Below are 13,151 nucleotides of genomic sequence, written 5' to 3'. Positions count from 1 at the left end.
GGTCCCTAGTCTGTAGCGGTGCATGGGATTCTTCCATCCTAAGTGCAGGACTCTGCACTTGTCCTTGTTGAACCTCATCAGATTTCTTTTGGCCCAATCCTCCAATTTGTCTAGGTCCCTCTGTATCCTATCCCTACCCTCCAGCGTATCTACCACTCCTCCCAGTTTAGTGTCAGTTTAGTGATGTAAGTACTTAACCTTCTCTTTGTTATAAGCTAGATAGACTAAAGAAATTCCATCTTTCTCTGTAAGGCAGGTTTTGCAGACTTCAAATAATTTAACTTTTTCCTGAACCTTTTCCCATTTGTCAGTATTGTTTCTAAAGTGCAGAGACCAGAACTGGACACAATATTTGAGTAACAGTCTCACTAAAATTGTATGCAGGTATAACAACATTGCCCTACTTCGATCAATATTCTCCCTTGCTTATACATCCCTGAATTGCATTTGCTCTCTTAGCCATCTCATCACACTGAGTTCATGCACTGAAACCTACTTATAAGTAAGACACTCTCCATCTCCCCCAAGAATTTCACCATTTCACAATGTCCAGAACAGCAATTTTCATACCATAGTGCATTAAAATATGGAATTTTCATTTTACTTCACTGTAAACCAACTTTCACTATATACAAGAAGTTCACCATAAGAGGACATCCCTGTACTAAAGAAGAGATTCTATTGATAAAGCTATTATTCAAAGCACAAGGAGCCTGATTCTCAGCAGCTGTAAAGTGGGACAGCTCCACTGACTTCATGAAACTAAGTTGATTTATGCCAGCTGAGGATCTGACATGAGAAGTACAAAATTCATTAAAATACATAAAACTGGTACTCAAGTTTTGTACGATTTGTCCACAGTGAACATACTCTTATAATCCTTCATATTACCTCTCCTTTTGAGTCATGTATAACTGAGTCTTTTAACGTGTTATTCTCTAATAATTTAAGGCATATTCCAGGACACACACCCAAGCCATTTTAAAACTACTTAATCAAAGTGACACAGGTATGTATGGTAAACTAACCACAAAGTTAAAAATGTTTGAAGTGTGCATACTATACCTGTAGGTCACATATGCCAGAAGCTTTGAAAATGAAACTGCCTTGGCCAATTTCTCAAACAGATGTTTACCAGCCTCTCAATTACACAAACATCTGTGTATCACTAAACTTCATGAATAATCCTAACAATTTTTTTAAAATATGACCTCAAATTCTGTTTCAGTTATTTCAAACTATATTTACTACCATGAAAATAAATATTTGTGATATTAAATCTAAGTGGGAGTGTTAATACATGCCAGATCCCCCTTGAGCGTCTCTCTCCACACTATGCAAACATCACTCTATCTCCATCCTCCACCTGCTTAAAGAGGGCTGTATGCTTCAGCACATCAGCTGGTAGCACTACCATGGTATCACATGAAGTATCCAAGAACCATAGTCCTGATTCAAGAAAGCATCCCTATTAAAGGCAACACTTAAGTATGTGCTTAACTTAATGCATATGATAAAGTCCCATTGAAGTCAATGGGACTTGAGCAAATAGTTAGGTGTTATCCTTAACAGGAGAGGACTTATGGATGTGATTAAGTGGTTTTCTGAATCAGGGCCCATTTGTGGGTTTACAGATCAAACCAACACCTTTAAGATCATTCAGAAACCAGTGCAAACAACTGCACGGGAGTAACATGATAATCATTGGAAGTATTTCTACAACCATATTCCGCACCAGCTGAAGCTTGAGTGGTCTTCAGGTACATCATTCTGTAAGGTGCATCACAGTAATCCAGTCTCAAAATAACAAAGACCTGCATAAGTGGGACAAGGTCTGTGTGCAAAAGAAAGTGTCACAACCTCGTTTCCAAGCACAGCATGAAAGAAAGTACACTGCAGCTACTGTATTTGGATAGCCATAAGTAACTGAGGATACAACATGAACCTCAGGTTGCAAACCTGAATGAAAAAATGAAGGTACCATACTCTCTCAACTGGAGGAGCTAAAAATCTCTACCAGTTCTGGTTGCTTTCTCCATCCCATAAGCTGTCTTTATTTAGGCTGAGGCTCTGCCAGGTAGCTTTCATTCCAGCCCCAATCTTAGCTAGACACTGGATATGACTAACTGCACCATCCCAATCAGATGAAACAGAGACCCAGGGAGGGGTGCCATCTGCGTACACTAATGCTATTGCAGCAGACACTACTATCTCATACCCGTAACAGCCTCTTACACACACTGAATAGGAAGTGTGACAAAACAAAATCCTATGGAACCCCAACAGAGACCACTTGGGACAGATGAGCCACTGAAATGCAACTCCATCTACTCCTGCTAGTGTCTACAGTCATGTCAACAATACTTTTTTGGCCAACAGATGATCTAAAAGAACCATAATGGATAACTGAATGAGAATTGAGGATACTTGGGACTGCTCAGGATTAGTTCCTTTATCCGTACAATAGTCTGTAATAAAAACCGCTTCTCAGTAGAATTAACCACTTCTTAAGCCTTCTTGCAAGTTCATTTTATTCGGTAAAGAAGGTCAGGTCCATACAGTACACTAATTACTTGAAAATTAGGGGAAAAAAAAGTAGTTAAATTAAAGGAGCACAGAATAGTTAACAAAAGTTTATGGGAACTGGGGCTGGGGGAGTTTTTGTCTAAATTAAACAAAGGACCAGAACCAAATTTACTCTTGGTCAAAGACCCAAGGTCAAGTGTAATCCAATTAACATTTGTATTTTGCAAAATAAGTTAATTTTATTATTTCTTAAAACAAATAGTGATTGAGCTTGGCAAGTAAAAACTAAGCAGGAAATCAGAAACACTGTACACTCACAAGAAGCTTAATTTAGTATCTGTTTAAACTTGTTTTATGGGTGTTACCTTTTGCCACTAAATTCTTCCATATTGGGATCTTTCCAATTGGCAGAAAATGGAAGTAGATATCAATGCTGACTTAAGACAGCAAAGTGGCTCTTACTTTATAAAGGTTTTCCTTTTTTCAAATGACAGAAAAATTATTTCCTGGATTTTCTAACAAACTATGCTGGGATGGTTTCTGGAAAATTTCTGAAGAATGAAACTAGTAATGATTTGTTGTAAAAGTATGCAATAAACGGTGATGTTTTATTCCAATTTGTTTGCAATACAATATATGCAAAAGTGAAAGTAATCCTTAGAAACATGCATGTAGTGTTTGAAAATAGTATAGCTAAAAACACACATATGTAATTCTTGAAAAACGTCACTGAATTGTTCACATCTTTGTTAAAAATTTACATTTTTAATCTAAAAAGATATCAGATGAGCTACTTAAAAATTTAACCACAAATTACTGCATCTATGGCATACTAGCCTATTTAATGGTATTTTACAGTCTAAATAGCTCAGAGAATTGCTAGTTGATGATGACTGCACCTTTAAATGGGGGTGGGGCACGTTGTCTGGCTTGCTGGGGAAGAGGGAATAGCTCTTTACGGCCAAGAGTGGGAGCAAGGATCAGAAGCTGCTGCAAAAGGGGGAGTGGGTCAGCGTGGTGACACTGACTCATCCCCAGGGACCGGAAGGGCGGGGAAGTTCAAAAGGGGCAAGTCTGGCAGGAGAAGCCCCCTTTCCCCACACCAGATGGAGCAGCACCCACCCTGCCTCCCCTTGAGGGGGCAAAATACCAGATTTGGTCAGAATCTGCTGTGGGCATCGAGCTAGCTGCTCCTTTCTAAGGGAGCTGGGAAGGAATTTTTCCCTCACCACCAGATTGGCCTAGGTGGAGTAGGGGGGGTTTCCACCATCTGCACAGTCGGTTCCAGTGGGGCTTTGTCAGGATGAGTAGGGAAGGGAGTTAGGCTGTAATGTCGCAACTCATTATGCAAGTGTCGGGCAGATGTCTAGTGCAGGTGCTCCACAGGGAAGGGATAAATGACTTTGGTAAAGGACTTAAAAAAGAGGTGTTTGTTAAAGGAGTGGAATGGGAGAGGGGAGTTAGGGGCTCCCATGTCTGGTATGGCAGGGAGCCAACCCCCTCTCTTATAGTCCACCTTAGCCCTTGTTTGGGGGAGAAATGGTAAGGTCCCAGCAATGGGTTGGCTGAAGGACAAGGTTGGAAAAAGATGGGGGCTGGCAGAAACCCCCCAGGTAGATAGTGAATGAACATGGAGCTACCTGCACTATACCTTTTATCTGCCAGGTAGTCCCAGACTCTAATAATAGAGTTGCGGCCTGATTAAAATCATATCAAGTGTTTCCTGACATTCTCTTGGTATAGCTGGACAATAGGGTCTTTGGTTATAGATTCAAATTTGGAAGGGGTTCTTGACCAAAAGCTGTTACCATTTACTGTCTGTTCAGTGGCTTACGTGAAATGAAATGGTAGCTTTGCATTCTCAGGGGACAAATGTCCCTATCTTTGCAATAGACACTTTAGTCTGCTGTCTCAACAAATATATTAAGGATTCAATGGGCCTGGAGACTGAACAGCACATTCTACAGTTAAATGGTGCGGTTCTTCCAGGTTGTCAGATCTCAGGCAAATGCGTAAAAGTGTGTGGAAGCTTGTACTGCTGCTGTCCAGCTGTAACAGTTCTGTAGGGTAGGACAAGTTGACTTTCCAAAGCAAGTGAATTCAGCAGCTTTCATCCACCCCGTATTTCAGTACCTGACACACCACCATCATAAAACAACTGATTTTTCTGGCAAGGGAAGAATTACAGTTTGTGCTCCCAAATACATACCTAACACTTTACAGAACAAATATTCATTACAAATACGGTTTGGTTTACTGAATGTTATTTTTTATAAATATTTCTGCAATGTCCTTCTGAAATATTAATAATACTTTAGCAGTTTAAAAAAATCCTGTTGACACCATGTATCCCATATAAAAAAATATGGGACACTACAAAAATAGTCTGATAGTCCTTTGGTAAGAGCCCCTGCTACCTGAATTAACTGTTCATTAGTAGGATGCATTTATTTAAAAGAACAGAACATGCAGGGGAGAAACTGCAGGAGGTGGTGGCAGCAACCAGACACGATAAAAAAAAATTAACTTATGGCTACCCCTGCCAACCCATAATCCTTCATTTAAAGTCTTCACATCTGAGGTGAACATTATTATTTTTCCCCAAGAAAATATGAGGAATAAAAAATGGTCAGAAGCTAAAAAGGAAAGGAGGTCTTCACCCTGTCTCCAGGTTAGGGTGGGAGGAGACAAAAGGGGCTCAGTGGATGCAAAGACTGCCATGTAAAAAGGGCTGCCTTAGGAACAATGTTTGCAACCAAGTCAGTGAGCTTGATCCTGCAGCCCTTACTCTTGCAAAACTCACACTGAAATATCAATAGGAGTTCTGCCTTCATAAAGACAGTGCAGGATGAGGTTTACAGTGGGGTCCTTCAATGAGAGTTAGCTAAATGTTGTGGAGGGAGAATCAAGCACCAATGTGTCTGAAATGCCTTCAGTGCTATCACTCACATTAATTCTGTGTATCTTGGAACATGCTGCCTAACATTTGTCTGTCTTTCCAAAACAAACTACTGTAGAAAATACTAGTCCTAGCAAGGGGTTAGCCTGAAGGTCTCGTCACAGAGCAATTATATCTTCAGAGGAAACTTTGGTTCAAAGTATCATTCTGTACTAGCAAAAAAGAAAAAAGCACATTGGAGCGAAAATAAATCCTAATGCAATTTTTATTTTATTCTCACTGAGCAACTAAAATCAAAATATTTTACTTAAGATATCAAAATGGATCTAACCCTTCCTACAGTTACATGTGATCAGACTGAGTAGGAGGCTGTTTAGAATTTGTCATGCTACTTGTTGGGCTCAGAAGCCTCATGAGTAAAATCCTCCCTGTAGCGAGCCCCAATGAAAAATATCTGGAAAAGGTGAGGAAAAGTAGCAACCCAGTGAAGCAAGCTAGAGTCGGGCTTTTACACATGCCACTGGAAGTACCACAGGCTTTCTAAATATTCAAACATGCATTCACTAACAGATGATTTAGCTACTACTGTAGTCTCATTTCAGTGACAATATAATATTAACTCATTATGTAGCACCACAAAATTAAGCTGAGTCCTCTAAGGACTATCTGAATATGTTTGACACGGATTCATAATAATCTGAATTGCAAGTAGATAAATTTACCTTACGCATACCATAAAGAGGAACAACAATCGAAACTAAACAGGATATTTCCCAACAAAAATAAAATATTCACTATGAAAAAGTATCCTGTTCCAAAGATGTGCTAAAAAACCCACAGATCTATTATGGCCCACATCACATCACCACACAACTGCCTTCCAAGTATTTATCCCCACAACACACCTGTGAACGTGGTAAATATTATTATTCCCCATTTTACATATAGGGAACTGAGGGACAACGTGATTACATGATTTGCCTCAGATAAAACACATGAAGTTTTGGTCAGAATAGCAAATTAGCCCCAGAGCAATTCAGCTGTATAACAGCTTAAAAAATTCCATGACAGCATCCTATTATTTATCCTCTGATGAACAGATAATTTACATGCATTCATCATTTACAAATAACAGGCCAGTGTTTCCTAAGAAACTACAGTCTCATTATAGGAAGAAAATAAAATTTCATAGTACATTTATTTACAAACAGCCACATTCTTCTTTGTCCTGTGCAATCACAGATAGGGAATTATATTCCCAGAAAGATTTCTTCACAGATATTAAAAGCAGAGAGCAGTAAAACATTAAATTTGCTAATTTATTCTAAAAAGAATCACTAAAAGAAAAATGTAATTAAAAATATCACTTACACTCCACTTAAAACATGTATGGATTGTGTCCTCAGTCCATATCCAGTGTCTCTCAAATTGGAAATAATTCCTAACACATTAATATTGGAACCTTTAGTCCCGAAGTCTTTTTCACTGTACATTATCATGTGGGGGTTTGTGAAATCCTGTTGAAGCAAACAAAAATAAAGGAAAATGTAATAAAATATTTCACTGCACTCAAGTAGCAAATATTAGATCTTCTTGGAACTTACACCTAGAATAGGTCTCAGCGACTGAAGCTCTTCACTGTAACCACCCCAATCTTTCCATTCCTGGTACGTGCCTTCTTCCAGCAAATACTGATGACCTGCAAATCCTGGTTTCTCGTAAGCAACCCAACTAAATATTGGGTGGGGGAAAAAAGCATATGAGAATGGAACCTTGCCACTAAACACAGAGCTGAATTTATCTCATAATCCTTCAAAACATACTGAGATACGACAGGTGAATTCTTTTTAAAAATAAGGAACGCCTGAACTTTGACACTGTTAAAAGGAAGCTGTCTTTTTAATCAACCCAGACAGAAAAGGGATAAGTGAGATAAAAATCTGAATAAAATAAAACCTTTTACTAGGGTAGATGAAACGAGGAGACCTAGGTTCAAAGTCACCATAGGGTGACTATTTGCTTGGCACACCAGAGAGGGAGGCTTCCTTGTTCTCAGGATGTACATGTGCAGTACCTAGGGTAGGTCAGAGAAGCCTGTGGTGCTGCTCTAACCTACACCGGCTGGAGCAGTGCATGCTCTAGCAATTGCCTCCTTTTTACTTATGGTGGAAATGGGGTAAGGTGGAGGCACAGGTGCTGGAGACACCAGCCCTGCGTTAGCCAAGAGCTCCTCACACCAGGGGAAATCTCAGCTAGCCAGATCTGGCTGCTTTGTGAGGCTAGAGTGCCACTAGAGGTTCAGAATGCACCCCAGAATCTGGTTATTTGCATTGATCTAACACAATGAAATAGCTATGAGGACAAAGACAGCAACTGTACATTACATCTTATCTGGTGCAATTTCCAACGCTATCATGTTATTATGTGTACCAGGCTTTTCTTCATTCTGCAATTAGAGCTGTTTGTGGGATTTTTCTCTACTTACATTCCTTCCAACACTTTTATGGACCCCACTGATCTAAGTGGCAGTGTCTTATTTTCTCCAGATTCTTCTTTTTGCTTTTCTTCCTCAATAAGAGTGAGTATTTCTGATTCCAGTTTCATGTGTTTCCCTTCAAAGAAAGGCTTTTCGTAAACGATTACCTGTAGCAGAGATGAGATAAAGTGGCAGTTACTGAAAAGGTGCATTAGTTACAAGTTTTGACAGCAGATTGACTTTAGGTGCACAGCACAAAATGAACGAAGGATAAGACTTTGAAACTAATCGGTGAGTCTCTATACTGGCTCAGGAGTCTGCCCTAAGATTTATTATCCAGTCACTGTATAAGTGAGTGCTGTGCCATCATACATATGATTAATGACTGGTAATCAGGTATGACAAAAGTTGCAGCACCATAGTGTTTCAGCACCATGCATACACAGCCCAGCCACCATACCAGTACTCATGACATCACCATGGTAAATGAGTTTGTGTGTGTTTGGTTGCCATGTTTAAAAGAGCTGGTCTCATGGGGATTAAATTAAATATAATATATACATTGTTTTTTACCTTTGGCTCTTCAATGGATTCAACTTTGCGGCCACCCTAAAAAAAATTACAAAAATAAAAATAACTTGTTTGTAATAAATTTACATATGTATAACTATTTTACAGAAAACAGTCTTCTTTAATATGAAATTTTTTTCAAAGTCCACAATATCAAACTCAAGAACATTAAACATTCATGGGTGCAATTAAGGGTAAGAGTCCAAGGACCTTTAAACAGCACTATATACTACTTTGAAAATCACTATCATGTTTTATAGTTTATTTTTGTGAATCTTGCAGAGTTTTGTGACACTAATGTTATTGTTAACATACTAGCTCTAATTATTTTACCATTTTCAAGGGTCTCAAGGACCTAATGTATGCTTCCTTCTTCTCCCAAAATGCTAAGTTAGGATATTCACCAGGCTCCAACATTAAAGGGATTCCCTGGAAACCAGGTTCTTCAAAAATTAGCCATCTAGATTAAGACAAAAAAAAGTTATAGTTCAGTGTTTCTGAATTACAATAAACATCAATGTAATGCTCATACAGTATCTTACAACAGAGGCCATTATCCATTAAAAGAAAGTAAATACAGGACCACATTTGTCAGGATGCCACCAGCCTGAGAATAGATATGTTAGCATACACTTCTATGCCTGTGCAGAGTCCAGTCTGGTTTGCTCTGGTCTTCTCATGTTGACATAGCTACCACCTCTCTGGGAAGTGGATTAACTATGCTAACAGGAGAGCTCTCCCCCATCAGTGTAGAAGCATCTTCATGTAAACGCTACAGGGGCACAGCTGTATCAGTGCAGCTGTACCGCTGTAGTGTTTTAAGTGTAGACCTGCCCTCGCAATGGTTCTGCGCTTGTTTGCTGGATTAGGGCCCAAGGAATTTTCACGATAGTTAACATATGTTTGGGGATTTGACCCTGTTGGGTAACAGGAGTTTCAGACAATGACTGAACTTTGGAGAGTCAAGCCTGTATTATTGTCTATTTACTGGAGACATATTTTTGTATTTAAAAATGGATTTTATGGGTACAGAATTAATTTTTTAAGTGAGTTAAAGAAGATCCTCAACAACCTAGAGCCAAATTCAATGCAAATGCTATCCAGCTTTCATGACATATCAGACAACTGCAGATTTTTGTTTTATTTTTTTGTTTTGGTTGGTTTTATTTTCCCCACTATTCATTAAAAAGTTCAAATAGCTCAGAAACGAGACCCAAGTATCTTCACAATCAGCAGTTTCTTGGTTCCAGGCACAAAGTAGCTTCCCAGAATTGGCTCTTTAGATCTTTCCCGAAGTAGAGTCTCTATACTGTTAGATTTGTCTCTGCTTTGTTGCATCCTCTTCAACACTTTGCATTTCTTAAAAGAGTGGGGGGGGGCGGAGGAGTAGGGGGGATTGTTTTTGTTTGTAAATAAAAACTAGGGTGACTAAATGTTCTGTAAGAGTCTAAACACCATTTCCTTCTTCTGATTGTCAACAAGCTACTCTGTGCATTGTGCAAAATAGTTACTCAAATTCCTATTTTATGTGGTAAGATATATGCACAAATATTTAATTCCACTTTCACACTAAGCGGTTCAAGGAAGAGTCCCCAAATTTGTCATTCAAATATGTATAGAAAGAATATAGCACAGATTGACCCTCTTCTTGTCCATTATTTGCATTTTTATAAAACCATTAATCATCACTCTCAGACAGTCTAAATGCAAGGCTTACAAGGCTGCTTTCCCAAATTAGGTGGAGCATACTAACTTTGATATTTTAATACAGTTGCTGAAATATGATTAAAACTCTGGTCTTGATATGCTGTTGAAAGATCAAAACCATTATATGTCACTATTTAGTGGCATGTTTAGGGCACAGCTGGTTCGAAAATGATCCCTCCCCCCAGGAAAATGTCAACTGTTCAAGGTTTACAGGATTTTATTTTTGTGAGCACAAACAACTTTTGGCTAAAAACCATTATGGGAACTGTAGTCCAGTTGGAGAAGCCAGACTTTACAGCAGAATTCAGGCATGAAGCACAACAATGGCATTTCCAAATAAAAACTTTTTGTTTAGGGTTTTCTGGGGGGGTTTGATGAAAAGTCAAAATTTGCACAGAAAATTAATTTTCTGAGAAAATCTCATTTAGTTGAAAACTGGATTTTTCACCCAAAACAGTTTTGAGGGGAAATTTTTGATCAGTCCGAGTTTAACCCATAAAGTCATGACCCGTAAGTGTGAAAGATAATGAATAAATATCTTTAGTTTAGGATCAACTTGGTTTTAGAAATTCCAGTACTTCATTTGTCCACAAAAGGTATAACACTGGCAGCCGTAGTATAAATGTGTGACCACACTTCCCTACCAATGTGTTTCAGTTCTAAAGTCAGAGTTAAGAAACTCAATCCTTGCCTTCTCACTGGGTTTACAGAAGAAACTGAACTTATTGGCAGAAATCTATCCATATAGGCCTGTCTTTCTTATGTGAAGTTGATAGTAATTAACATGGGGACCACAGCAGGAAATTGGACTCTTCCATGACACACAAGAAATGACAATGAAGATTGGGCACAGAATGAGGAAAAATATGACCTAAGCTCAATTTAATAAGGAATGCCAGCTCATAAATTTTAAAATGTAGGAAAATATAGAAGGAAAATGCAATACACAGCTTTAAGCTTTGTGATGCTTCCTAATATTCCTAACCCTTGAAATATCTTTAGTCATTGAGCTTCTCCAATGCATGTAGCCTGAATGTGTATTAAATGGGAATTTTTGCACTGGAGCAAGCTTAAAGGAGATTATACTGACAGAATGTTCTTGGCCAATATTCTTCTGTTTTCCTTGGCTTGTATGTATTTTAATAAGAGTTAGCACTGTCCATTTGCTCCTCCTGCATGATCGCGCAGTAAAGCTGAAGTCATGTTCAGAATACTATATTTTACCACTATTGAGAGATCTTTACCCAAAAGGGTACTCCACTGTAGGATCAAAACAATTTCCTACATATATGTATTGGGCCAAATTCTACCCTCAGATTGCACCTATGCACAGCCCCATTTGGTTCAAGTTGGAGAGAGTCAATAGTTTTCTTCATAAATTAAATCTAACGAATAGCATTCTTTAGTAAACGCTTTAAATACCTGAAGTGGCGTGAAATAGGTCCCCCTAAACACCAACACCCCGCTACAGCAACTATTGCTCGTCTCACACTATTTTTTGGTTTTGGTCTTGATTCCCTTTCCTACTTAGCCAAAAGGCTCACTCTTGGGAATTAGCTTTGCAGTCTGTCATTGAGCCACACTGGACTGATGCCTTCAGGACTCAGATCATAAGGATCCTATCCAGGAGCTGACTGGTATGCAGTACCTGGCTTGTACTGAAGTTTCCTTCAAAGTACCACAGTAGTCAGTGATAGTCATATAGCACCAAACCAACATATTCACATATTCCTATCAAGGACAATTGTATTGTGTTCAATAATCTAAGACTAACAGATGTAGCTTTATTCATGTTCTTCAGGTATTAATTAATGGTATGTTACAGAGATGCACTGACTTCAATAAAGCAGTTAGTTAATCCCAACACTACAATAATTAATATAGTGTGTATATATAGAGATACACACACACACACACACACACACACACACGTTTGATTGCTTTGTACATGGGTTCTCAAACTTCACTGTACCAGGACCCCCATCTGACAACAAAAATTACTACATGACCCCAGAAGTGGGGAACGAAGCCTGAGCCTGCCCGAGCCCCACTGCCCTGGGCTGAGGGAGGGAAGGCAAAGCCGAAGCCCAAGGGCTTCAGACCCGGGCAGAGAGCCTGTAGCCTGAGACCCACCACCTGGGGTTGAAGCTTTGGGGCTTGGGCTTCGGCCCCGGGCCCCAGCAAGTCTAACACCAGCACTGGCGACCCTATTAAAACAGGGCTGCGACCCACTCTGGGATCCCGACCAACAGTTTGAGAACAGCTGGCTTAGTATTTACATGTAGGATAGCCTTTCAAACAGATAACCTTTTAGTGCAGTGGTTTTCAACCCTTTTTCATTTGTGGACTCCTAAGAAAATGTCAAATGGAGGAACGGACCCTTTTGGAAACCTTAAGCATAATCTGCAGACCCACAGGGGTTCGCAGATCACAGGTTGAAAACAACTGTTTTAGTGAGTGACCACACTAAGTGACCAGAAGTAAAATTTTTCCACTGAATGCATCCGATGAAGTGAGCTGTAGCTCACGAAAGCTTATGCTCAAATAAATTTGTTAGTCTCTAAGGTGCCACAAGTCCTCCTTTTCTTTTTGCAGAAGTAAAATTGTATGTTTGCATGTCTGACAGTTATAACCAACAATTTTAAAACAAATTCCTTTTATATCAACATATATACACATGAAACTATATACTTACATGCCCCAATGAACTTTTATAGAACAAGTCTTCTGTGTTGTGCCAAATATACCGGTTTCCTCAGTGTCATCAAAAAATGAAGTTACAGTTCCCAGCCCTTCTGGTCCTGTAAACAGGTCAATTTGGCAAACCCTGTAATCCTGGAAAAATGGTAATTCTGTATTGTAGCACCATTTTTTATTGCTCTGATATAATTTATTGTAACCAAATCAATTTTTAAAACACTTCTGCTGTTCATAAGCCATTTACCCTATTCTATCTCAGTTACAGGTGTATGG

The 13,151-nt window shown here is 39.0% G+C and overlaps 1 protein-coding gene across 1 annotated transcript in view; it reads right to left on the bottom strand.

Annotated features, from left to right (window-relative positions):
- CRYBG1 (crystallin beta-gamma domain containing 1) overlaps positions 1-13,151 on the bottom strand; it is a 145,698-nt gene that overhangs the window by 27,066 nt on the left and 105,481 nt on the right. Inside the window, exons 9-14 of the mRNA XM_074948185.1 lie at positions 12,874-13,013; positions 8,805-8,931; positions 8,475-8,510; positions 7,911-8,068; positions 7,030-7,156; positions 6,797-6,942 (exon numbers count right to left, since the gene is read on the bottom strand). Of these exons, the coding sequence (XP_074804286.1) occupies positions 6,797-6,942; positions 7,030-7,156; positions 7,911-8,068; positions 8,475-8,510; positions 8,805-8,931; positions 12,874-13,013 (734 nt within the window). The remainder of the gene's footprint in view (positions 1-6,796; positions 6,943-7,029; positions 7,157-7,910; positions 8,069-8,474; positions 8,511-8,804; positions 8,932-12,873; positions 13,014-13,151) is intronic.

Source organism: Natator depressus, chromosome 3 (assembly GCF_965152275.1).
Source record: "Natator depressus isolate rNatDep1 chromosome 3, rNatDep2.hap1, whole genome shotgun sequence".
In the NCBI taxonomy this organism is placed as follows: domain Eukaryota; kingdom Metazoa; phylum Chordata; order Testudines; family Cheloniidae; genus Natator; species Natator depressus.
The sequence above is the reverse complement of the archived record's forward strand: the minus strand, read 5'-3'. Positions and strand labels throughout refer to the sequence as shown.